The sequence below is a fragment of the Miscanthus floridulus genome, chromosome 15 (genome assembly GCF_019320115.1).
Source record: "Miscanthus floridulus cultivar M001 chromosome 15, ASM1932011v1, whole genome shotgun sequence".
Lineage (NCBI taxonomy): Eukaryota > Viridiplantae > Streptophyta > Magnoliopsida > Poales > Poaceae > Miscanthus > Miscanthus floridulus.
Window position 1 is genome coordinate 87071471 of NC_089594.1, and position 25254 is coordinate 87096724.

The 25254-nt window shown below is 44.4% G+C and overlaps 2 protein-coding genes and 1 pseudogene across 2 annotated transcripts; all 3 read left to right on the plus strand.

Moving 5' to 3' along the window:
• Window positions 1-6149: 6149 nt before the first annotated feature.
• LOC136507856 (exocyst complex component EXO70H1-like) lies at window positions 6150-8101 on the plus strand (annotated as a pseudogene).
• Window positions 8102-10164: 2063 nt separating this feature from the next.
• LOC136507857 (actin-related protein 3-like) lies at window positions 10165-10953 on the plus strand. Its single transcript, XM_066502454.1, has 3 exons — window positions 10165-10469; window positions 10568-10790; window positions 10867-10953. The coding sequence occupies exons 1-3, from the start codon at window positions 10423-10425 to the stop codon at window positions 10951-10953; spliced, it is 357 nt and encodes a 118-aa protein (XP_066358551.1). The 5' UTR covers window positions 10165-10422.
• A 7462-nt stretch (window positions 10954-18415) lies between these two features.
• On the plus strand, window positions 18416-19856 carry LOC136507858 (uncharacterized; the record flags this gene model as incomplete). The annotated part of the gene is made up of 5 exons (XM_066502455.1): window positions 18416-18796; window positions 18913-18972; window positions 19061-19079; window positions 19174-19231; window positions 19320-19856. Coding segments are annotated over 5 exons (537 nt in total), but the record flags the coding sequence as incomplete, so codon positions are not given.
• Between the last annotated feature and the right edge of the window lie 5398 nt (window positions 19857-25254).

Genomic DNA, 25254 nt, shown 5'->3' on the forward strand with positions numbered 1-25254 from the left:
GTTTCAAGCGTATGTTTCAAGTTTTTCTGATGTTTCAGACTCATGTTGCAAGTGTATCATCTAGATGTTGCATAAGTAGATCTCGATGTTGCATATGTTGCTATAGCTATACACGCATGTTTCAAGCGTATGTTTTGAATGTTTCATATGTTTTAGACTTATGTTACAAGTGTTTCATCTGAATGTTTTAAAAGTAGATCTGAGAGAGCACATGTTGCAATAATGACGCCAGTGGCTGGCGGACAACGACCTGTCGTTGCCGCCTGCTGATACTAGAGGCAGCCGATGTGGGTCACCGTGCGGGCTCCTGAGTGTAACACCCTCGGTGTTACACCATAAATCATTTACTAAAACATGTCATAAGCATCATGTTTATGTGTTAATGCACGTAATAGAGTGTGTAGATCAATTTCCGTAGCTCAAAATGATCAACGGAAATGCGAAATGAAAGTTAATTCCATAGTAATGTTATATCACTTAGGGATTTCAAACCAATTTTTATTAAGCAAAAATGCTATAGAACATGTATGTGATACTTGAATAAAGTTTGAGGTACAAACTTTGTAGATGGCAATGAAATACCTGCGGTCGAAAAATAATAGTACTAGCTAAGATTTCCAATAGCTTAGAAATACAATTTGAAATAGAGTTCAACTTAGGACTTAGAAAATTTCTTGAACTTTGGAAAGGGTAGACATTGCTTTGTTCATCAATTTTTGTAGAAAAAATTAGTTAAGAAACTGAGTAGTGTCATGGCCTGTTTTAGTAGCCTAATGTACCCTCTAAAATATGGTGAAGATGATTTGGGTGTTTGGTTAACCAATTAATTGTTTTGGATGCTTTAAAAAGCATGCATGGCACGTCCTCGGTCAGTTTTCCTCGTGTAGGCACGGTCACCGCGCCCCTGAACCACTGACGTTGACGCGCTGATCGCCCACGCGTGCGCCTAGCCACGCTCCGCTGGACGCTATGGGCGACAGCCCTGGCACGCGGCTGCCCCACCTCACTGCCACGCTACCTATCCCATCGCTAGCTCCCAGCCATGCGCCAGTCACGCCGTCGTTGCCCTGCCCCATCCCACGCTGCGCTACTATCGCGTCCGCCACTACTGCCTCACGTCGTGACGCTGCCGCTGCCATCGTGTCGCTCCTATACACGTGCTGCATTACGCTGCCCCTTCCTGGTCTGGTTGGGTGCCGTCCACACGTGGCTATGCGTGCCGCCGTCGCTTTGCCATTTATGGCACTGTGGCCACGTGGGCCACGCCGGTCGGGTGTGCACAGCCATCGCCTAGCATCGGCGCGTGGGCCTCCTAGTCCCGCCGCTCGTGTCCCGCCAAGGCGTGGACAAGCCAAACCCACTGCCACGCCGGTCTCTCCCTCCCTCTGTTTCCGTCGTCGTCATGTCACGTCACGGTGAAGCCAAAGAGCGAGCACCTCTCATCAATTCCTTGTGCTCACGTCTCTGCCTTCATGCCGCCTCTCCATCCGACCCCCACCCCACCTTGACTCGCATCACGCCAAGCTCCAGTTTTGGAATCTTGCCGCCGCTGTGCCGTTAAGGCTCATCGCCGCCCGCGTCGTGGCCAGTCTCCACCACTTTACCCCACGCCAATTCCTTTGCACCATTAGCTCGCCTTGGTTTCCTCTTCGTCGTGCGCACGCTAGTCACAGCTTTTATGTCGCCTCCTCGGCGCTGACGTGGCCGTGCCTTAGCGGTTTGCCATTCACCTCACCGCGTGCACGCAGCCAGCCTCGCTCAGATCATCTTTGGCCAAGCCTGCTTCTTGGTAAGGTCACCGGTGAGTTGTCGTTGCTCACCTGTTGCTCTACTGCCTTGATTGTTGCAGCAGCTCACCTGAACGCCATCGCCATTACCACAGGGTGTCCGCCGTCATGGAGAGGTCCTTCTACTGGTGTCCTGGCTCACGCAACCACCGCCTATCGTCTCGCGTCGAACCCTAGGTGAGCGTCGGCCTCGTAACTAGGTTAGCAGGGGTCCCGCGTGGCCAGCATAGGTGCCTGTGCCACTGCTCGCCGTGCCGGAGCGCACAGGGATGGCCGAGGGCCTCACCATTGTAAAGAGGAGAAAGGTCCGAGGGTTTTTTTTGCATAAGTGTTGTCTCTAAGAATAGTAACATGGACTACGGGTTGTTTTGCTCATAGTCCAAAAGCGTTTTTGCATATGTGCCAGCGCGCACAGGCCTCCTTGCCGCGGGCCGCCTCCGCGCGTGGGCCGCGCCTCGCCTGTGGGCCGCCGCACGCTCGCGCGCGCACACGTTGCGCTGCGTGGGCCGAAATCGGTTTAGATTTTTCGTGGAAAATAGAAATAGCTTTTCATTTGTAATTTTGAGCTAAACTTTGGTAAATCATATAAAATCACGTAGATATCCAAAAAATATGAAACTAATTTTGTTAGATTCCTAAAATTATGCTTTATCTGTTAGTGTATTTAGTTCATTCATATATTTGTTGATACCGGTGGCTATTAAATCATTTGCGAGTGTTTAGTATTATTTAGGTTAGTATTTGTAGGAATTTTTGTAGCAAATTGGTAATAGCTTTGACCATGAAATTTTTACAGTAGATTCAATGTATTATTATGTGCTTACTATAATTTTTGTAGCCTTAGAATCAGTTGAGAAATATAATAGCTAAGTGCTCCTTCTTGTAGTATATAGGAAATCGTTAATAAGAGTAAGAATATATTTTAATGGCTAAGTAGCACTTGTAGGTGAAAACCTGCTGGTTTGAGGGGAATGATGATTAGCTCAGTATCTTAGTCATTAAAGTTAGCTTAGTGGCTTAGTAGATATATTCTTATTTTAAGAACTGTTGTTGCCTTAATATTGAGTGTTACATCGTCATTACATGCATGTAGAGAACAAGTTGGTGGAGTTCGTGACCGCGGACGAAGAGGTGATTGAAGAGTATGATGAGGAGATCCTCGTGCAGGAGGAGGTCCTAGAGCCACCACTAACTGACTGAGTTGACACCGCGAATGCCCAAGGTAAGCCCCGGTGCATAACCCTTATTTTAAATAATCATTGGATATATATATATATATGTGATGTGTATTTATGTTACAGGTATTTTATGAAAACTACATGCATAGATAACCTACCTATGAGTCCTACTAGTATAGGTTGAGTGATTGCTATGCTTAGGCTATCGGTAGCATGACTAACCTGTCGTTACTCACAATAGGTGATTATTATTATCACTCATGATAAAATGGTGAAAGGAAATGGAGGCCGGGCAGGGATATGGTACGGGTATTGGTGGGTGTAAGAGGTTATGTCCCACGGCTAATGGGGCATAGCTTAGTTACACTGTTTTCCCTGTCCGTATCAGTTAAGAACTGGTCGTTGCATTGGATTCTAGTCAGGTCACAGACTTATTATCCCAAGCACATACTTATTTATGGGAGCAGGGAAGGCTCGTTGCTCTCTTGTCATGGGTTCCTTGCTCTTTTCGGACCGACTGATTAGAGGCAGGGGATGGTGGAGGTCTAAGTACCACACTGAGTCTGGGACTCAAGTGTGGGGGCTTGGAGTCCAAGTTTGGACGGGGACCTAGACCCCTTGACAGGAAAGTGGTGAGTTCATCTTGTTTGTGCCTAAGGTACAAGCGGGGCATATATTTCAGGGTACCCTAGCTGGGCATATTGATTCACGAATCACCGGGCAATCCGGTACGACTTGTCTATAATCTAGCACCATAGTGAGAACTGAAAGATGAAAGATGGTGAAATGGAATCTGTTTGCTCAACTCTTGCTTGAAAGTAGAACATGCGCTTACCTAGAATGGTTAGATAATGAACTAATCATGACTACTAATAAGAACCATACATAAGGATCCACTACTAGTATTGATTTCCACAAAAAGAAAACCCAGCAACCCATAAAGCTTATCATATCCTTTCGAGTCGGAAAATTATTCTCATTATTCGGGTAAGTCTTGCGAGTACATTGTATACTCAGGGTTTATTTACCCTGTTGCAGGTGCAGCTTGAAGAGTAGCTGTTATGTGGAGGATTCTTCTGGTGAGCACATACGGATCCTTGTATTCTACCGTTAGATGTTTATTGTAATTCCGCTGTTTAAACTCCGCACTCTGAACTTGGTATTGTAATAATGTATTTCTAAGAACCCTAGTTGTATGAAATAGACTAAGTATTGTAAACTCGTTCTCATTATTAGATCTTGGAGGGAAAACGTGGAATATTCGAGTTCTCCCTTGGGGTGTGCTCGACGGAATCCGTCCGATGTAGCTTACTTTCGGGGTGCTTAGTGTCTGGTGGAAGACGAGCGTCTCTAAAGGTGTGTTATTTCGAGCGGTTCTGCCACACTGAGGCTGGCAGATGCCTCCGCGGCACGCAAGCGGGCAGGTGACTAGGACCCACGTGGGGCCTGGGGATGGGTGCTGGACGCGGGATGGGCAGCGGGGCGTGAGATGGGCTGGTGCGACATCCAGATGTGGGGGCACTGACGCTATGGGATGCGGACTTGGGTCGTGGGATGCGGTGCAAAATAATGCGCGGGAGGAGCGGCGTCTGAGCTAGCCCTTTCATTTTGAAAACGGTTTTCACTGATGTAGCACGATAGCCGTCATATGTGGCGCCACATAAGTGACAAGGAAGATAAATTAGAATTTCACGATTGATCGAGGAGATCAATTAGATTTTTTTAAAGAAGTATAGAGAAGTATTTTCTAAAAAAATTATCAGAACTATTATCTAAAAAATAAATATGCATTTAATAATATAAAATCTAATTTAATGCTAGAAAATTCATATAAAAACTATTTTAACTCCCTCTAGGGCCCTCCATTAGGAGGCCTATTTTTTGTGGCATAATAATTAAAGTGGGGATCTCCCCTAAGGAAAACATCCCAGGAACATGGAATTTGTCAATTGGTTAATTACATGTTGATACCCAATCTACGTACACACGGACCCATTTAAATTAGTTTTGTCTGAAGAATCGAACCAACATATTTTTTTCTCGACGGTACCATGACACATACACAATCAAATCCGACATAACTATCACACTAAAGAACAAGCAAGCTCAACTAACCAGACATGGGGTTTGATTGCTAACAAAATGATCACACAACCCTTGCATTGCATAGACACTCCCCACCCAAATCAACACACAACCCTGTCCCACTGCTGATTGCTGAACCTCCCTCTCTTTCACCTTCAACTTCTATGTTCAGTTGATGACCTCCCTCTCTTCCACCTTCAACTTCTATGTCCAATTGACGGAGGGAGCCTCCTTTTGTTGTCTCATGGGGCAATTTCTTTGCAAAGACTTGTTTTTCTCGAATACGCAAAAGATTGCAAAGACAATTGTTGTACATTAGACATTTTCTTTAGGAAATGTATATTTTTTTACTTCTATGCATGAAGCCAAGATGTTAACAAATTGATTGTTGATTAATCTCTCAACTCACAAATATAAGTTGTTTTTGGTATCGACACAGCAGACAAGTGAAAGTTTTGACTAGCTAATTACTTCTATAAAATATGAGATCGATACTAAAAAAAGAATTACATATTTCTTCGTAGCCAGCCTATTAATAACAACACTGACTTGGGTCGACAATCTGACTGTCCTTTTTGCTGATTTCCTCATATTTACTACCATGAGACAGTGGAATATTGCTTAGCTCTCTTCAACAAACATATTATTGTCCAGAGTAAAATGGGAAATTGAAGGACTACGAGCCGTTTTATTTTTCCAGAGAGTTCCTGCAGTTGGTTTGGCAGCGTAACATCAGCTTACCTGAATTTAAATCGAACATACCACAACTAATAAGAATTGTTAAGTGGAGAGGAATCTGACTAGGTCAATATGGGCAGCTAGCTTAGCACTGTCAGTGGCATGAAAAAGAGCAGTACGTACTGGGTCAAACAAACTGATGAAGGCAAGATCAGGACAAGCAAAATGTGCTGGGCAGGCTGCAATCCCCATGTATATATTTGATTTGATTTGGGTCTGTCTCTACATCATACACACACTATCATTCTTGGCAAATAGAGGGAGGAGCGATCGAGGAGCCAAGGCCCAAGAGCTAGCTTTCCTTTGCTCGATTCGATCGCCTTCGCCTGTTGTTGCAGCTGGGTTGCCGGTCCGTCCACCGATGCCTCGCGCCTTCTCCTCCCCATCGCGCTCGCCTGCCACGCCAACGCCATGCCCTCCCTCCTCCGCCGCGCCACCGTCGCACGCTCTCCTCCACGCTTGTCGAGGAGAGCGTTGCTGCCGCCGCCGCGCTCGTCAAAACGTGGCATCCCGACGTATCATGCTCCCTCTTCCTCCACGACGCCACCGGTCAAGCGGAGGAGGCCCAGGGCTTCCTGCGCGCCGCCGCCGAACTCCACCGAGCCATGCTCTTCTTCGCCGCCGACACCACCAACCCCAGCTCCCAGAGCGGCCACGGCCTCGTCCAGGCGCAGGAGCTGCTCCAGACCGCTATGCGCAGGCTCCAACTCGAGCTCCAGTTCCTGCTCGACAAGCACGATGAAAGCCAACAACAAGCGGCCGGCGCATCCGCTGCCGGTGCCAGCAGTATACGCGAGGTGGCTAAGGCCATGATGGCCGCCGGCTACGGCAAGGAGTGCATTTCCACCTTCAAGTCCCACCGTCGCACGGCTCTGGCCACCAAGCTGCAGCGTCTGCTCGGCTTCTCACCTCCAACTGCTAGTGGTAGCAGCAGTAACTCGTTGTCGTCGTCGCTCTTCCACAAGCTCACCTGGGAGCAGATTGACGGCAACATCATACCGTCGTGGATCGCCACCGCCACCGTCGCCTTCAGCTCCCTCTTCACCAGGGAGAAAGACCTCTGCGACACGGTCTTTGCCCGTGACGCGGCTGTTCGTGAGGCTGTGTTCGCGGCCATCGCCAACGACCAGGCCACGAGCCTCCTCGGCATCGCGGAGGCCGCGGTGGCAAGAGCAAGGCGCGCCCCGGAACGCCTGTTCCGGGTGCTCGACGTCCACGACGCGCTCATCGAGGTACTGCCGACGCTCTTGTCCGTTTTTGGGGACAACTCCGAGGTCGCCACCAGGGCCGCCGTCGTGGTCACCAAGGTGGGCGAGGCTGCGCGCGGGACCCTGAGCAGCTTCGAGGCGGCAATCCAGAAGGAGCCGTCCAAGGCCACCACGGCCGGCGGCGCGGTGCACCCGCTGACCCGCTACGTGATGAACTACCTCGTCTTCCTCGCCGACTACCAGGAGGGCCTTGCTCTCATCTACGAGCAAGCTGATGCAGAAGGCGCAGACTACACCTCGTCAGTTTCTGGCAACGTTTCGCCGGAACATTATGCGCTGTCAACGACATCGTCTCCGTCGTCGAGCATGTCGTCGTCGTCGTTTTACAGTTACAGCCCGATCCATCGGTTGGTGTCGGTTCTGCTGGGCAAGCTGGACGACAAGGCCGGGTGCTACCGGGAGGTGGCGCTGAGCTACCTCTTCCTGGCGAACAACACCAAGTACGTGGCCAACAAGGTGGCCGGCAGCGGCAGGCTGCAGGGGGTCCTCGGGGAGGAGTGGGCAGAGGCGCAGGGCGCCAAGGCGCGGGCGCACGTGGATGTGTTCGTGCGCGCGGCGTGGGGCAAGGTGATGGCCGCCATCTCGTCCGTGCCGCAGGAGCCTGAGGTTGTGGAGGCGGCGGTGTTGGAAGCGGTGGGCATGCAGGATCAGTGGGTGGCGGCGGACGAGGAGATGGGCGGGGCGTTGAGGGCGGCGGCAACAGCGGCGGTGGTGCCCAAGTACAGGATGTTCTACCGGCGGTATGGCGCTGCAGTGCGGTTGACGCCGGGCGACGTGGTCACCATGATCGCCGCACTATTTGGCGGGACTAGAAGCACTCCATGGCATCAGAGCCGCTGCAGCACCATCTCAAGGATCCAAATTCAAACACAAACCCAAGGAGACCGCAGCAGCTGTTCGCCTGACAGAGAAATCATCAGCATGTACAATTGTACATAGCTCAATAGATCTAGAGAATTCCTTGTATATCAATACAAATGTCGTTCCTTTTCATTTTCCCCAAACACAAGTTAACTTTAAGCAGCATTTGAAAGATTGGGAATAACATTCAAGCTGATTCAGTGTTTCATTTGATCACAGTGGACTACTTCTGCTATAGTACTAGGTATCACCTGTAACATGAAAAGTTTTCTTCTGGTTAAGCAGAAGAGTTGTCCTTCAGAGATGATGGAGCTCAATGGTAATAATACCAAAAAAAAAAAAGTTTTCATTTGGTTAAGCAGAAGAGTTGTCCTCCAGAGATGATGGAGCTCAATGGTAATAATACCCACACAAAAAAAGTGAATGGTCACTGGCTCCAACTTTGCTTTTACTTTGTTTGAAAGGACATAGTGGATATATGACGTGTAATGGATGATGAAATGAAAGACTCGGTGCCTGGAAAATGGAGGAGGGGAAGCAGGCCGGCCGGCCGGCTAGCTTTGGACCAGGTTCTGCTTTGCTGTCGCTGGATCGCATTCATCGTCATAGATTGCTCAGACACACAGACCAGACAGCAGACAGCAATGCATGTCAGCTGGATCATACATTATGCTACAAAGGATGACGCGCAACAATATACAAAACCAGCTTTCAGCGACCAACGCTAAGGTAAGCTATTTCTCCATTCGTCCGTGTCCTGCCCTCTTCGCACACCTCTACTAATAACCTAGTAACAATATACTAATCCCAGTCCCATCGTGCAATTAATGCAAGCACAAGTTGTTTTGTATACACCACATCCACATTGTCACCACTAACCAAGACAAAATTTTGCAGTACTCTTCCATTTGTTCATTGTTGAAAACAATAGCCTTGCCTTGGCCGTCATGTATCGTACAAGGCATCGACTAAACAGCCACACACCATCACACATATCAAAAACACCAGGAACCTCATACAATTGTTTTATCTTGTTTATCGTTCTCATCGTTCAACTAGGAAGCTAATAAACTTGACAGCTCCGCATCCGTCAGCACCGAGGGAGCAACTTTCACCTGCTGTACTACAAAGCCGGCCTCCTGGCCGGCATGCCTTGCGGAGAAGCTCCACCTGCGAATCCCCATCTGGGCACAGCGCAACCACTGCACCTCCGCTGCCACCATGGTCTGTTCGCTTGGACGAATTTGGATGATTTGGAGAAATGTTGGAGGAATTTGTAAGAGAAAAACACGGTTCCGGATGAAAAAAGAAGCGGATCAAGCCGCCGAACCAAGTACATCATCCCCAAACATTTCCCTACAATCACATAACCAATAACCACATATGACTCTGTCTTACCTTGCCATTCCATGCATGTGCTCAGGCAGGCACATTAATCTTACCTTCGCAGATCAAAATTTTTATTCATAAGTCTCGCTAGCTCAGTATAATCCTTCTGCAGCAAAGCCTTGTAGCCATCGAATGCTAGCTGCGCTACTTCCTTCATACCTGATATTATAAACTCATCACCATCAAGCCATCTAAAAGCCCCGTTCGGCTGGTATGAAAAATATATTGTTTATACTAAAAAACACTGTTCCGACTGAAATATTGTGAGAGAAAAATACTGTTCCGGCTAAAAAAGAAGCCAAATAAACCGGCTTCTTGGTCAGCCGAACGGATAACACTGCTATGGACCTACGTTAAAAAAAACATTGATGGCTGTCAACTAGCCGGACTCAAACATCTCAATATTATTTTGTGGCATGTGACAAGATTAAAGAATGAATTGCAGTTTATTTATAGATTTAGAATTTTTTTACAATGATTGGAGAGGCGATAGATGTGTCTATGGTTGGTGGGCCCAGAACATGAGAAAGCGATGAGAGGCGATGGGAGTAAGACGATAGGTGTGTCTATGGTCGGTGGACCCATATGCGTCATGTCACCTCTGAAATTGAGGAGATTAGGACCCCAAATAGAGAAGTGGTAATTTCTTTTTCGTAGTTTTTTTTTAGTGAAGAGTAAAAGGGTAAATGCATAATTGTAAAAAAAAATGTTTTGAATAGTATAGTTAGGGTATATGATTCAAGTAGTATAGTTAGATGAAAATCATCTTCGTCATTTTTTTTAAAAAAAACTTCGCCGCCGTCCACCAGTCCGTGCTACAGGAGCCGGCGCCGCCGGTGGGAGGGGACTGCGCGGGGCTGGGTGAGTGCGTGGGTGTGGACGAGGGAGGCGGCGCTTGCGGCATCATGCCAGGGCGAGGGCGGAGCCACCGTGCACGAGGCGGTGCGGTGGGTGGCCCGGCCGGGTGGTGCTGTTGTTGGGATGCCCGCCGCGACGGCGACCGCCGCCCGCCTCCGCCTGCCGCTGTCAAAAGCGGCCCACCACTCGCCCTGCTCGAGCCGGCGCCACCCCGATTGCCGCCGCCGCTGACGAGCGACCACACGCTTGGCGCCTGCCATGGACGCCTTGTCCCGCCCCGCTGTCGTCATCCACAACGGCACCGGGTACGCCCTTCCTCCCTCCCTCTCCCTAGATCTGCGGGCGGAGCGGAGGCGCGATGGTGGTGAGTTACGCTGCTGATCTGCTCTGACTCTCGCGGCAGGTACACGAAGATGGGGTTCGCGGGGAACGTGGAGCCCTACTTCATCACCCCCACCGTCGTCGCCGTCAATGATTCCTTCTCGTCCACCGCCCAGCCGGCGGTGAGGGGCGCCCCCGCCAGGGGGGTCATGGCTGACCTCGACTTCTACATCGGCGAGGAGGCGCTGGCCCGATCCCACACCAGCAGCACGCACAGTTTGAGCTATCCCATCCGCAACGGCCAGGTGGGCGCTCCAGCTGTGTACTGCTGTGTGTCCAGTTGCTGCTGTTTTTTCACGACCTTACTTACGATTGTTCCAGTTGCTGATGGATATGTCATCGGGAGCAGTATCAGATCAATTCCAATTACAGGCAAGGATGTTACCCAGTTTGTTCATCAACTTCTAAAGGTAGCTTCCTTTGCTTTCTTGTTGATTGTCACAAGATACTACTCAACTTTCAACTTATCTTGTTGATGGCCATTCCTGCGCCCTCTGTTTTTTTTAATTAATCAACAGCCTGGCTCTAACAGATAGATCATCAGACCTTTTAGAAAATAAATGTTATATTGACTTTCATGATATTTGAGCCAACATAATTACATAACTGAGTTAGTTGTGTACCTTGCTATAAAAAATACTAAGGTCTAGAGTTTAATACCTAGTTACTACAATTATGCTACTATTGTTTCAGGTTCATCTGTGACAATTTAAGTATGTAGCTAGAGTGGTGAATCCATTCGGTCATCTATTTTATTTGATGCCATGGCTAGCTAACTTTCAGGTTGACTAATGAGATGTAGCCTTCTCTGACTCCATGGATGACAAAGAACCAGCAACAGGGAAGGCAGAAGATGTGAAGTAGTTGTCTATGGTTTTCACGACTCGAGAGATGACGACAATGATAGCGAACTTTAGAGTTCCAAGATGCTTATGTTATCCTTGAATTAGCAACGGCTACTGAACTTGTGTTATCTCTATGTAGACTATGTTAGGTTATCCTTGAATTGCGGTCAGGAATCAAAATGCTTATGTAAAAATCATTTCTGTTGCTAATGCTTGCTGTATTGTACATTGAATGGTTAGGCAAGGTAAGGATGATGAGATTTTCTTATTGATCCAGAAACTGTGAAATTATTGCTGTCAATCATCCAACAGTTTTCTCTTAATCACTGCAGTGATTCAGTCATAGGGCAAAAGGGCCAAAGTTGATTTATAGTGTATTCTTTTGAGTGGTGATCAGCTACAAAAGAAGGCACCTGCCTACGACAGACTGAGGCACTGAGCTGCCTTGTTTGGAAAGCAGGAACATCTCACGAAAAACTGCGCCCCTCGTTAGACATGTTACGTGGAACAAAGTGTGTATGTTGCAATTATGGGAACACCATATGTAGCGTTTCATACTGACTTGAACGCAAACCAACATAGTCTGGGAAACTTAGGGTCTGTTCGGCGGGACTGAAAAATACTATTCTGGCTAATTGTTGTGAGAGGAAAATACTGTTCTGACAGGACATGAATAGTGATTTCGTGAGGTGGCTGGCCAGCCAGCCACCATCCAGCCGAACACTGCCTTAGAAAACTACATTAATTAGGATAACTGGCTACTACAGCCTATTCGTTTGGCTGTGGCTTGTCGTAAACGATCGTAAATTTTCATCCGGAACAGTATTTTTCTCTCACACAAACTAGCCAGCAGTACTTCTTCACGAACCAGCAACGATACGAACCAGCCAACCGAACAGGCTGTAAAGCATTACTGACTACTGAAGCAATTAAATAATGATGGCAACTTTAGAATGCTGATGGTAAATAATACGATAGGAAACAATGATATCAGCTAGTAGTTGAAAATAACTCATTCAGAGCCACACGGCCATTGCAACTGTACCATTCAGTGTACAAATTCATATCCATTTTAACTGAGTTTGTTCTATTATGCTAAAACATATAATCAGATAGCAGTCAGGTAGCAAATCATATATCCAGCACATCATATATCCAGCAAGCGGATCAAGTGGCAAATCATATATCCAGCACATCCTCAGGGAGCTTTGTTTCCTACAAATGAAGAGGAACATTAGTCGTAACTACACATGCCTCACAGACAGACAGTTTTCAGCTTTGATGAACATTACTCTTAACTACCTCTTTTCTCATGGAGCATGTTCGCCGATTGTGACCCTCACCCGTACACAGGGTACATTTCACCTTAGATTTCTTCTTATTTGAAACTGATTTCACCTTTTTCTTCAGGGCCCCTCAGCCAGTCACATGCATGGGATCCAAGACATTTGTGAACTTTGCGGAATCAACATCCTAGGCTTGCGGCAGCACCGGACCATACCTGTTGCCTCCGTTCTCTCCTCCATTTGGCGGGATCATAACAGCTTCCTCATGCAGAACACGTTTCAGCCGCTCATATGCTTCAGGTGAACGAGATGCTACGAAGGATGCAGTGTGACTGATATTACGTAGCTCACGGTACCTCTGTAGGCTATCAGAATAGTTATACATGGTGCTCTTCCTTATAGGAGGAAATGCACTCTTGGCCCCCTTGTCCACCTTTTCAAAAGACAACAGTCTGGAAGCACACAACAGACAAGTAATGTCGGGTTCTGCCATCGGATGGTTGTGTTCATCGATGAAATCCTTCACATACCACTGCCCTGTGTTCTGATCTCGTGCAATCACAAGTTTAGCACGGCATCCAACTCGAGTAATATTCCGCGGCTTCCGCTTCTTAGTCTCCCTCTTCGGCTCCTTCTCTTCGCGGAAACCTTCACGACTGCAAACAAACTTCCGAAAGGTCATCTCATTGTGGCCATTGCCCCACTCACAGTAGCTTCTCCTCACACTAAATCATTTCTCCTTAGCGTAGTTGTTATAAAACTGAAATCCTTCTTCTTCATTACCAGACATCTTCCTAACAATTTCATTGTACTCCAACAAAGAATCAAGACCCGACATTTCCTCCTGCATAAATCAGCAACATTAAATTAATTAAAATTCCACAGAATAAATTAAAGAAATAAAAAAACATGGCCGTAGCGGCGCAACATAAAGCCTCATGTCCATGTTAATATTTTCAATTCAAAAAAAAAATGCATAAGTATGCCACGCCGAAATAGTTGCATCATCATACAAGATATCCAAAGTTCAGCTAGGCGGCGACTACTTGGCGACTACGCGCGCCTAGTAGCTGGGCGAAGCCCGTCGCCATGACTAGGGGCATAGTCACGCATCGCGGCGCTAGGCGGCGCTAGGCGAGCGTGGACGCGGAGCGTAGGCACGCGAGATGAGCGTGAGCTCGAGGGCGGCCAATTTTGGCGTGCCAAATCGGAGCGCAGGAGGAATTCCCGTGCGGCCACCAGGCCCAGCCGTGGGAGGATTAGAAGGGAGACCCAGCCGCGGCACAACCTCCTCCCCGCCGGTCCTGCTCCTCTGCTCCTCCCGCCGGTCCTGCTCCTCCTCTGCTCCTCCCCTGCTCGTCCAAGCTCATCCCCGACTCGCGCGCCGCCGGTCTTGCTCGTCGTCGACTCGCCGTCGCCATCCTTCTCGTCCTCGACTGGAACCCCTCCCTGCCGGCCACCCCAAGTCCCCAAGGTGAGCTCCCTTCCCTCCCATGCTCCTCTCCCCTCCCATGCCGGTAGCTCCTCCCCTGCTCATCTCCCCTGTATTTGAATTCATTGGTGAACTCTTGAATTTGAATGTAGGATGTCGACAGAACAAGGTGTTTCTGCACCAGATGCAACAGGAACTGAGGCAACTAATCTCCTGAAAAGGAACTCAGATGATGTTGGATGGGAATATGATGTTCTTGTTGATGCTAGCAACAAGGACAAGGTGAAGTACAAGCTCTGTGACAAGGATATGAGAGGAGGGATTCATAGGTTGAAGGAGCATTTGGCCCATGAAGGAAAGAATGTGAAGAAATGCACAGCAAGAACACCACAGGCTATGGAAGCTAAAGAGAAGTGCAAGAAGGCACTAGTTGATGCAAAAAGGAAGAGGGAGGAGAAGACTGTTCGTGAGCTAGAAATTAGAGAGGAAGTTCATGTATCTAGGGTTGAAACAGATTTAGATGAAGTCACCTGTGTTGGAAGTTTAGAGCCCCACAAATTAGGACCCATTGACAAATGGACATGTGCTATTGATCCTAAAGCTACCAAGTCTGATTCTTTGAAGCAACAACAGCTAAACAAGGAATTTTGGAAAGAAAGAACCAATGAGGTGCATAAGTACATTGCAAGATGGGCCTATACACATGGTAAATTGCTAGTATACTATGCTGTTTTTACATTTCAAAGTTCATTAGATGTTGTTTTCCTGTACTGAACACTAATTATGCTTCTTTCAATGTTGTGTTGGCAGGAATTGCTTTCAATGCATGTGATAATGATGAGTTCAAGCAAATGTGCGAAGCAATTGGATAGTTTGGTCCAGGACTTGTATCACTACAAGAAATCCGTCTTTCTATGACAAAATGCCTCATGACGGGGCCTGTTTTTGTCATATAATGTAACATAATATGACAAAAATTTCTCTAGCGTCATAAAATTAGAAGACCTAAAACTATTTATGACGACATCATTTTTTTTGTCACGTAAAGGTACCAAGTTTCGTCACAAAATGGCAGGCGCCAGAAGCCAGTCGACGATTGTGAATTTATGACGATTCATATAGTTTTTATGTGACGATAGTAGTCGTCACTGAATGTTTTATCAAATATGACGACCCCAACGTCATAAAATACCCAGTAGGATATGGACCCTTGACCAATGTCTGTTGGGCTCGGAGCTAGGCCTTGGACCATGTAAAAATGTGGAGGGCGCACGTGTGGAGGGAGACAGGCTGGGCCTAAAATATTAGGGCCAAGAGATATTTTTCTTTTTTTGGGTTTCAAAATCTGGTTTGAAGTTTTCATTTTTTTGGAATTCGAAATTTAAAATTTTAAAACTTTGTCAACTTCACAATCGTTTCGGCTGAAACCCAAAATGATTTCGGCTGAAAAAGTGATGAATATAAAAGTTGTAGAACTTATCAAGATCTAACTTTTTTATTTTGGTGATTTACAAATCCGACAAAGTTATAGTAACGTTGTTCACAATTTCTACATCTCTGTCTTAGTTTATGAAACTTTGAGAGAGATATGTAAAATTTATAAACAATGTTACTATTACTTTGTCGGATGAACAAATGACTAAAATAAGAGTTGTAGATCTTGATGAGTTGTACAACTTTGATGTTGATGACTTTTTCAGCCGACATCATTTCGGGTCTTAAAATATGGCTTCAAGTTGTAATTTTTTAAAATTCAAAATTTGAATTACTCAAACTTTGTCACATTGAAACATAAACAAAATACAATGATAGAGCATGATTTTAGAAAAATTTAGGAAAAAAATGCATCGCATTTGGAGTTAGTATGTGGGAGAAAGACTAGTTACAAATTTTAGCTGCAGATTAAAAAGAAAAATCACTTGTTCTTCATCATGAACAAGTGACGAACAAGAATGATTTCTCTTTTTAATCTCCTTTTAAAACTTGTAACAAGTTTTTCTCCCACATAGTAACTCCAAATGCGATGATTTTTTTTTTGATTTTTTCTAAAATCATGATCTATGTAGTTATTGTATTCTTGTTGTCATGTGTCAAAGTTTGAAGAATTCAAATTCTGAATTTTATAAAATGACAACTTCAAACCAAATTTTGAAACCCAAAATGATTCCGGCTGAAAAAGTGATGAATATAAAAGTTGTATAACTTATCAAGATCTAACTTTTTTATCTTGGTGATTTACAAATCCGACAAAGTTGTAGTAACGTTGTTCACAATTTCTACATCTCTGTCGTAGTTTATGAAAGTTTGAGAGAGATATGTAAAATTTGTGAACAATATTACTATCACTTTGTCGGATGAACAAATGACCAAAATAAGAGTTTTAGATCTTGATAAGTTGTACAACTTTGATGTTGATGACTTTTTCAGCCGACATCATTTCGGGTCTTAAAATATGGCTTCAAGTTGTAATTTTTTAAAATTCAAAATTTGAATTACTCAAACTTTGTCACATTGAAACATAAACAAAATACAATGATAGAGCATGATTTTAGAAAAAATTAGGAAAAAAAAGCATCGCATTTGGAGTTAGTATGTGGGAGAAAGACTAGTTACAAATTTTAGCTGCAGATTAAAAAGAAAAATCACTTGTTCTTCATCATGAACAAGTGACGAACAAGAATGATTTCTCTTTTTAATCTCCTTTTAAAACTTGTAACAAGTTTTTCTCCCACATAGTAACTCCAAATGCGATGATTTTTTTTCTGAATTTTTCTAAAATCATGATCTATGTAGTTATTGTATTCTTGTTGTCATGTGTCAAAGTTTGAAGAACTCAAATTCTGAATTTTATAAAATGACAACTTCAAACCAAATTTTGAAACCCAAAATGATTTCGGCTGAAAAAGTGATGAATATAAAAGTTGTAGAACTTATCAAGATCTAACTTTTTTATTTTGGTGATTTACAAATCCGACAAAGTTATAGTAACGTTGTTCACAATTTCTACATCTCTGTCTTAGTTTACGAAACTTTGAGAGAGAGATGTAAAATTCATGAACAATGTTACTATCACTTTGTCGGATGAACAAATGACCAAAATAAGAGTTGTAGATCTTGATGAGTTGTACAACTTTGATGTTGATGACTTTTTCAGCCGACATCATTTCGGGTCTTAAAATATGGCTTCAATTTGTAATTTTTTAAAATTCAAAATTTAAATTACTCAAACTTTGTCACATTGAAACATAAACAAAATACAATGATAGAGCATGATTTTAGAAAAAATTAGGAAAAAAAAGCATCGCATTTGGAGTTAGTATGTGGGAGAAAGACTAGTTACAAATTTTAGCTGCAGATTAAAAAGAAAAATCACTTGTTCTTCATCATTAACAAGTGACGAACAAGAATGATTTCTCTTTTTAATCTCCTTTTAAAACTTGTAACAAGTTTTTCTCCCACATAGTAACTCCAAATGCGATGATTTTTTTTTCTGAATTTTTCTAAAATCATGATCTATGTAGTTATTGTATTCTTGTTGTCATGTGTCAAAGTTTGAAGAACTCAAATTCTGAATTTTGTAAAATGACAACTTCAAACCAAATTTTAAAACCCAAAATGATTTCGGCTGAAAAAGTGATGAATATAAAAGTTGTAGAACTTATCAAGATCTAACTTTTTTATTTTGGTGATTTACAAATCCGACAAAGTTGTAGTAACGTTGTTCACAATTTCTACATCTCTGTCTTAGTTTATGAAAGTTTGAGAGAGATATGTAAAATTTGTGAACAATGTTACTATCACTTTGTCGGATGAACAAATGACCAAAATAAGAGTTGTAGATCTTGATGAGTTGTACAACTTTGATGTTGATGACTTTTCCGGCTGGAATCATTTATAACCTCAAAAATCTATTTGAATTCTAAATATTTTGAAATTCAAATTTTAAAAAGTTCAAATAAACACGGATGGGAAAATAACCAATATGAAAGTTGTAGATCTTGATGAGTTCTAAAATTTTGTAGTTGACAACTTTTTCATTTGAATTAATTTATATTCTTAAAATAATTATCATAAATTTTACGATAAATTATAAACATAATAAACGCGCTGTATTAACATCAGATTCAGCCCAAACGTAGATTCAGCCCATCCCAAATTGATCTGCATATCATTCCTGGCCGTTGGATCGATCAACGGACGGCTCACATTCATTCCGCTTGAAATAAATAACCTAAACCCTACCAACTGCTCACATTGTTTGGATCTCCCACCCCCGATCTCCCCACTTCACCGCTCGGCCTCCATCCCCATCTGTTTGCCTCCGCTGCTCCAAGGACGGCAGCGGCCCCGCGTCCCCGTCGCCGCTCCCGCAAACGCCGTCGCGGGACAAGGAGAAGCCGCCGCACCAGCACCCGCAGCAGGCCTCCTTCCCCGGCGCCGCGGCCTCTTTGCAGCCCCCGTGCCCCTGGAACCTCCGCACTGCTCGCGTCGAGATCGGACGCTTCGGGGAAGGCGTCCGCGCCGGCGTGTGGAGGGCACCCGCCGCCGCCGGCGGCGGCCCTGCCCACGAAGAGGGCCTTCGCCGCGCTCACCAGGGACGAGATCACCGCGGACTTCACCGCCATCCGCGGCAGCCGCCCGCCGCGGCAGCCCAAGAAGCACCCGCACGCCGTGCAGCGCCAGTCAATGTAACGATTTTTTTTCTACCTCCTCTCTCCCCTCTAGCATGTTCTAGTCTGGTGCGCGGATTTTCGGCCGCCGTTGCTCAATCCTGTCTGGTTTCGCTCGTATTGGTTGATTGCAGATGCTGTACCCGGGGTTGTCTCTCACCGACGTTAATCTGGATTCATACAAGATCGACGAGGTAAGAAACCGTTTTTGTAAACGGTTGTGGGATTTGCTTGGTTCTTGGGCTGATTTTGTTGGTTTTGCTCCCAAATTGCTTTCTTCAGACGTGTCTCGCCCTTGGAGGTAGAGGATTAATGTGGGATTTTGAGTAGAACTGTCGAGGTCGTGCTATTGATGCTTATACATCGGTCTTCTCTGCGTTGCGTCTTTCTTGCAGATAGGCATCTTAGAGTCATAGTGACAGAGCAGAAGCCAGGCCGGGAACAAACAGAAAGGTGAGGAGATTTTTGGTGCATTAGTTATTCATGCGTCCTCTGAATTCTGCTTTTTAACTTCATCCGATAATTTCTTGCATGGATATAGGAGAAAATTTCTTGTGTAGATCCAGGAGAATAGCAACAGGACTCAGGGCACCAAGAATAGCTAGGAAAGAGCAGAGACCAGAACAACTGTAAGAAATACTGTGATTTTAGAGTTCATTTGTTTATCTGATTATGCATTCTTTGGTCTCTTGCATCATACCCACCGGCGCGATCACCGGCGCTCAACATACCCACTAGGCCTTGCTGCAGTTCTTCTCCACAGCTAAAGAGGAAGAGGTCCTGCTGCTGTTCCTCCGTCCCAATGACCAGGCCGGCCAGCCATGCCCTTCTGCTGAACAGATAGGCACATGAGACTTTAAGGTTAGTGTGCCTTTGAATGTGTAGATCGGAATATAAGGAATTTTACTAGGTTATGGTTCTTCTCTTTCTACCTTCTTCAGGTTACAGCAACGGTAGCATGTAAATTGTATGTTCCTGTTATAATATATTCATATCCCTTTAAAATCAATTGGATTGTAAGTGCTTTATCAAGATGCTGAAAAGAACAACTCTTCTGATGCTGATAAAACACCTAGCAACAGGCAGATCTCATGGTTCCCTTCTGCAGATTGGGATAGAGAGAGATGACTAAAATATATAATGTCAAGTTGTTCTACGGATATTGAAACACCATATGGCACTAATCCACCAGGTATTCGCACCTTCTATTCCCTCGCTACTGTGCGAAACCGAGCAGCTGTAAGCCTTGTTTTGGTGATAAAAAGTATGAGTTTATAATTGAGGCGTCCTGTCATGTGGGCAGCACAAGGCCATCCACTAGCACTGTCTTAATATTGTTGATGTAATCAACATCCTATGTAGAACAGGGAATCTTTTTGCACCTTTCATGTTAACATTCCCCGTAATTATGAGACCAAATGTTTTAGAAAAAACTTTACTATTACTTCTTAGTTTCCCGGATTGTATACATGCTCAAAGATATTGTGTAAAAGTTGAACTATGGAATAAAAACATTTGTTGTTTTCATGTGTGTCTCCAAGATAAATCCGTTGCGTTAGCACGGGCATTATACTAGTTCATATAATGCTCATGTATCACTGCATAGGTTTTTATTTCCTGCCCCTAACCAGTATGATGGTCTGCTATTTTTTTAAAGGGAGTTGTTTTGCTATTTGTGCCAGACAGATCCATTGTGCCAATGTGAAGCTTAGTTGATCTATTAATTAAATCTACTATGTCCTCTTCAAGGTATTGATATCTCCAATTAAGTTACATTCTTTGTAATTTTTTCAAGAATCCAACACCAAGCATGCATACTTGCTGATTTGTTATTTTGTTTTGTGTTGTTTTGTTCAATTGAAAGTTGCAGCAAGGAGAGAAGTGAGGGACATGTGAGCTATAAATGCTTGCAAGGTGCAAATTCTTCAACTTTGTAGTAAAGGACATGGGGGCTAATGTATTGCTGGAACTACAAACTCTGTCTTATCATAAGCTATATGAAGTTATTTGCATATGCAAAAGACAAACTTGTGTGATGGTTGAACCTATTTGCGCTATGTAATATATCATATGATTTGGGTTCTAAGTGAATGATGGCGTGACTTTTATGTCTATGTTATATGACCTGTGCTAAGATTCATCACTGAATGAATATATAATGCGCGACGCTTCTTAACCATGGTTAACTACACTATAGATGACGGCTTCTTATCGTCATAATAGTGAGCATTAACCAGGATACGTAGTCGGCATTTGTGACGGTTAATATATTGAGTGACGGGTTGACTAAATAATATGTGACAAATACTATCGTCATAAAAGGTAACAATATGTGATGACCAAATGGTACCGTCACAAAAGGTCATCACATTTTGTGACGGCTTTTCATACAATCGTCACACGGTACATTATGTGACGGTCGTTATATGACGACCGGCGTGACGCCGCATTTTCGTCATATAATACATTTTATGACAAATTCAGTACTTTACATGACAATTTCGGTTTGTCATACAAGCCCAGATTTTTTGTAGTGTATCTCCAACTCAGGATGCACTACGAGGAAAGTTGCTGGAAGAAGAATATAAAAGAACCAAGAGTTTGTTGTAGGAGCGTGAAGCCAAGAAGATGAAAAATGGGTGTTCTATTATGACTGATGCTTGGTCAGATAGGAAGAGGAGAAGCATAATGAATCTGTGCACCAATTGTGCTGATGGAACCTCCTTCATCAGCTCTAAGGAGATGTCACATGTCTCACATACCAGTGAGGTCATCTTTGATCTTGTGGACAAAGCAATTGAAGAGATTGGTCCAGACAATGTGGTGCAAGTAGTGACTGACAATGCCTCTAACAACATGGGAGCAAAGAGGCTATTGGAAGAGAAGAGACCACACATATTTTGGACATCTTGTGCAACTCACACAATCAACCTTATGCTCCAAGGAATTGGCAACATGACTCGGTTGAAGAAAGTGGTTGACCAAGCAAAGGCATTTACCATATTTGTCTATGGCCACACAAGGACATTGGAGTGCTTGAGATACTTCACAGAGGGGAAAGAGGTAGTGAGGCCAGGAGTGACTAGGTTTGCTTCAAACTTTCTCACTTTGAGTAGCATGCAAGAGAAGAAGGACCAGTTAAGGAAGATGGTGGTTCATAGTAGGTGGGACTCATTGAAGGATGTGAAAACAAAGAAAGGAAAAGAGGCAACAACAACTATATTGAGTCCAAGCTTTTGGAAGGATGTGAAGCTAACATTGACTATTTTTTAGCCATTGGTCAAAGTCCTCCGTTTGGTTGATGGGGATGTGAGGCCATCCATGGGTTTCCTTTATGGAGAACTACTAAAGGCAAAGAGACAGATCAAAGAGGCCTTTAGAAATGTTGAGGCTCGGTTCAAGGATGTAATAGCTGTTATTGACAAGAAGATGAATGGAAGACTTGATTTTCCATTGCATTTGATAGCCTATTTGCTGAATCCTCACTATAGCTATAGTGACCCATCAATCTTTGATTAGCCCAAAATATCAGAAGGGTTTATAGCTTGTGTTGAGAAATTTTATTATCATGATGAGGACATGCAGCATCAGGCTGCCAACATTGAACTAAAGAAGTTTCAGAATAGAGAAGGACCCTTTAGCAAGAAGCTTGCTAGGACTTTTGAAAACTTTGATTACAATCTAGGTAGAGGTATTTCAGCATCATAGTGGAGACTATATGGATATGAAACACCAGCTTTACAGAAGATGGCTATAAGGATCCTATCTTTGACATCAATCTCTTCTGGTTGTGAAAGAAATTGGAGTGGGTTTGAAGGGGTTAGTACCTATCTATTATGAACATTTCAGTTTCAGCAGCATTACAATTAAATTGTAGAACTGAGAATGCTCTTTTTAAATTGTAGATACACACTAAGAAGAGGAATAGGCTTACTACAACCTGCCTCAACAAGCTGGTGTATATCCAATTCAACTCCAAGCTGCTTAGTAAGAGAGAAAAGATCAAGTCAAACAAATTCACTGATGTTCTTTTGTCTAGTGATACAACTGAAGCTCAAGGTTTTCTCCAAGAGGGTGGGGATGATTGTGCATTAGTTGACTTTAGAGATGGGGAGGAAGATGAGATGGAAGGTACAGGGATACCTTGGTCTGTCATTGGAGAGGCAGTGGGAGCAGATGAACAACTTCAGCTGCGTAGAAGTGTAAGAGTGAGGGAGCTCTATGAAGGAGAAGAATTTGAGTCTGAAGAAGAAGAGTATGACTATGAGGATGTGTACTACAGTGAAGAAGAAATATGATCTGGACCATCTCCATCTAGTAGTGAAGCCTTTTGTGATGCCCTGGTCTTATGAACTGCAGCTGTGTCACTTTATGTCTGTGTGTCTTCTTTTATGATTTGTGAGACCTGAACTAAGAACTATGTGCTTGTGCTATCCTTTATTTATAAATTGTGTTGTGCACTTATATTACTGTCCTATCCACTTGTATTGTAATTACTAGCTGCTGATATGGTGTGCTCATGGATGGAAGGCTGCTGAAATCATCTAGATAAGTCACAACTTAGTGTTTTCTATTTTTTATGAACAACTAGTTGTCTATTGACTAATTTACTAACTACTAGCTGTCAAAATGTGTTGCAGGAGCTAGGAACATGCAAGAGTAAGCCAGCTAGGAATCAGATATGTCTACTGGCCTTCTAAAAGGATCAAGATGCCCAAGAGGGGGGGGGGGTGAATTGGGCTAATTCTAAATTCTCTTGCAATAATCAAATCCTACGGATAGCCCAATTAACCCCTTGTGCCTAGAAAAGTGTTTCTATCAAATTAACGCACAAAAGACTTACAACCTATGTTCCAAACTTACTCTAGCATAGCAATTCTATGAATATAAAGACAAGTATTGAATTGCTCAAAGTAAATACTTAAAGTAAATGCTCAAAGTAAATGGAGAGAGGAATGCGGCGATGTTTTACCGAGGTATCGGAGAGTCGCCACTCTCCACTAGTCCTCGTTGGAGCACCCGTGCAAGGGTGTAGCTCCCCCTTGATCCGCGCAAGGATCAAGTGCTCTCTACGGGTTGATTCTTCGACACTCCGTCGCAGCGAATCACCCAAAGCCGCTCACAACTTGAGTTGGGTCACCCACAAGCTCCGCCGGGTGATCACCAAGCTCCCAATCACCACCAAGCCGTCTAGGTGATGGTGATCACCAAGAGTAATAAGCACGAACTCTCACTTGACCACACGAAGCCTAATGAGAAGATGGATGCACACTTGTCTACTCTTGATTCACTAATGAGGTTTCACTCTTGGATTCTCAAATCACAAACACCTCACTAGGACCTTGCTCTACTTGGCACTCACAAACGTGTTTCTCAGCTGTTGGAATGAGCAAAAGTGACTCCACACACGAGTGGAGCTTCTATTTATAAGGCAGCCTAAAAAATAAACCGTTATGAGCTTCTGCGGGATGACCGAATGCTCCGATCGTTTTGACCGGACGCTCCGGTCAGTTCAACCCGCGCAACAGTTTTCAAGTGATGACCGAACGCTGTCAGGGTCCAGTCAGTAATGACCGGACGCGTCCGGTCGCTCTTGGATGCTTACTGTACTCGACCGGACGCTGGATACTCAGGGTCCGGTCATCACTGACCGGACGCGTCCGGTCAAACTTTCTCAAGTCTGGACCCTTACTGGAGTCGACCGGACACTGGCCCTCAGCGTCTGGTCACATTGACCTTCCAGCGTCCGGTCACACCAGACTTGTTCTCCTCGGTCAAATGAACTGACCAGACCCTGCGGCCAGCGTCCGGTCGCACCGGAGCCAACGTCCAGTCAGTATTTGACCCTCCATTCACTTCCAACTCTCGATCATTTGTGAATGAAGTTTGCTCCAAAGGATCTTAGGCATTCATAGGAGCTACCTAGAGCTAGTTTTAACAAGTGTGTACCACACCTAACTCACTAGACTCAACTAGGTGAAGCTACCCGTCCATACCCCCCTTAATAGTATGGCCAAAGGAAAAATAAAGTCCTAAACTACTCTAAGTGTCTTTCCAACTCCAATCGACACTTAGAACTAGTCATCCTTAACCTTGTCGTCCATCCTTTGAAAACCGAAACGGTTTCCATCGTAGGGGCATGACAACTTCGATTGCCCAATCGATCTCCATTACCATGACCTAACTTTATTTGCCTCTGCAAAACACATGTTAGTCATAGTAATCTTGTATTGTCATTAATCACCGAAATCCAACTAGGGGCCTAGATGCTTTCAATCTCCCCCTTTTTGGTGATTGATGACAATACTACCTCGAGTATGTTAATGAGTGAGGTTTTTGACGGGCTTGGTTCATATAAGCTTTTGTCGATAAGAACAAAAAAGTTAGGCAAGCTTACATGGCCCAAGCCAACTCAATGTACTCAAAGGATGTGAATTAAGCATGAGTATGACTTAACATAGCTCATTTGCATCGGA

Coding starts and splice junctions, on each gene's coding strand:
- LOC136507857 (XM_066502454.1), top strand. CDS start 10,423: ATGGACGCCTTGTCCCGCCCCGCTGTCGTCATCCACAACGGCACCGG. Junction 10,470..10,567: donor GTCATCCACAACGGCACCGG/GTACGCCCTTCC, acceptor CTCTCGCGGCAG/GTACACGAAGATGGGGTTCG. Junction 10,791..10,866: donor ATCCCATCCGCAACGGCCAG/GTGGGCGCTCCA, acceptor CGATTGTTCCAG/TTGCTGATGGATATGTCATC.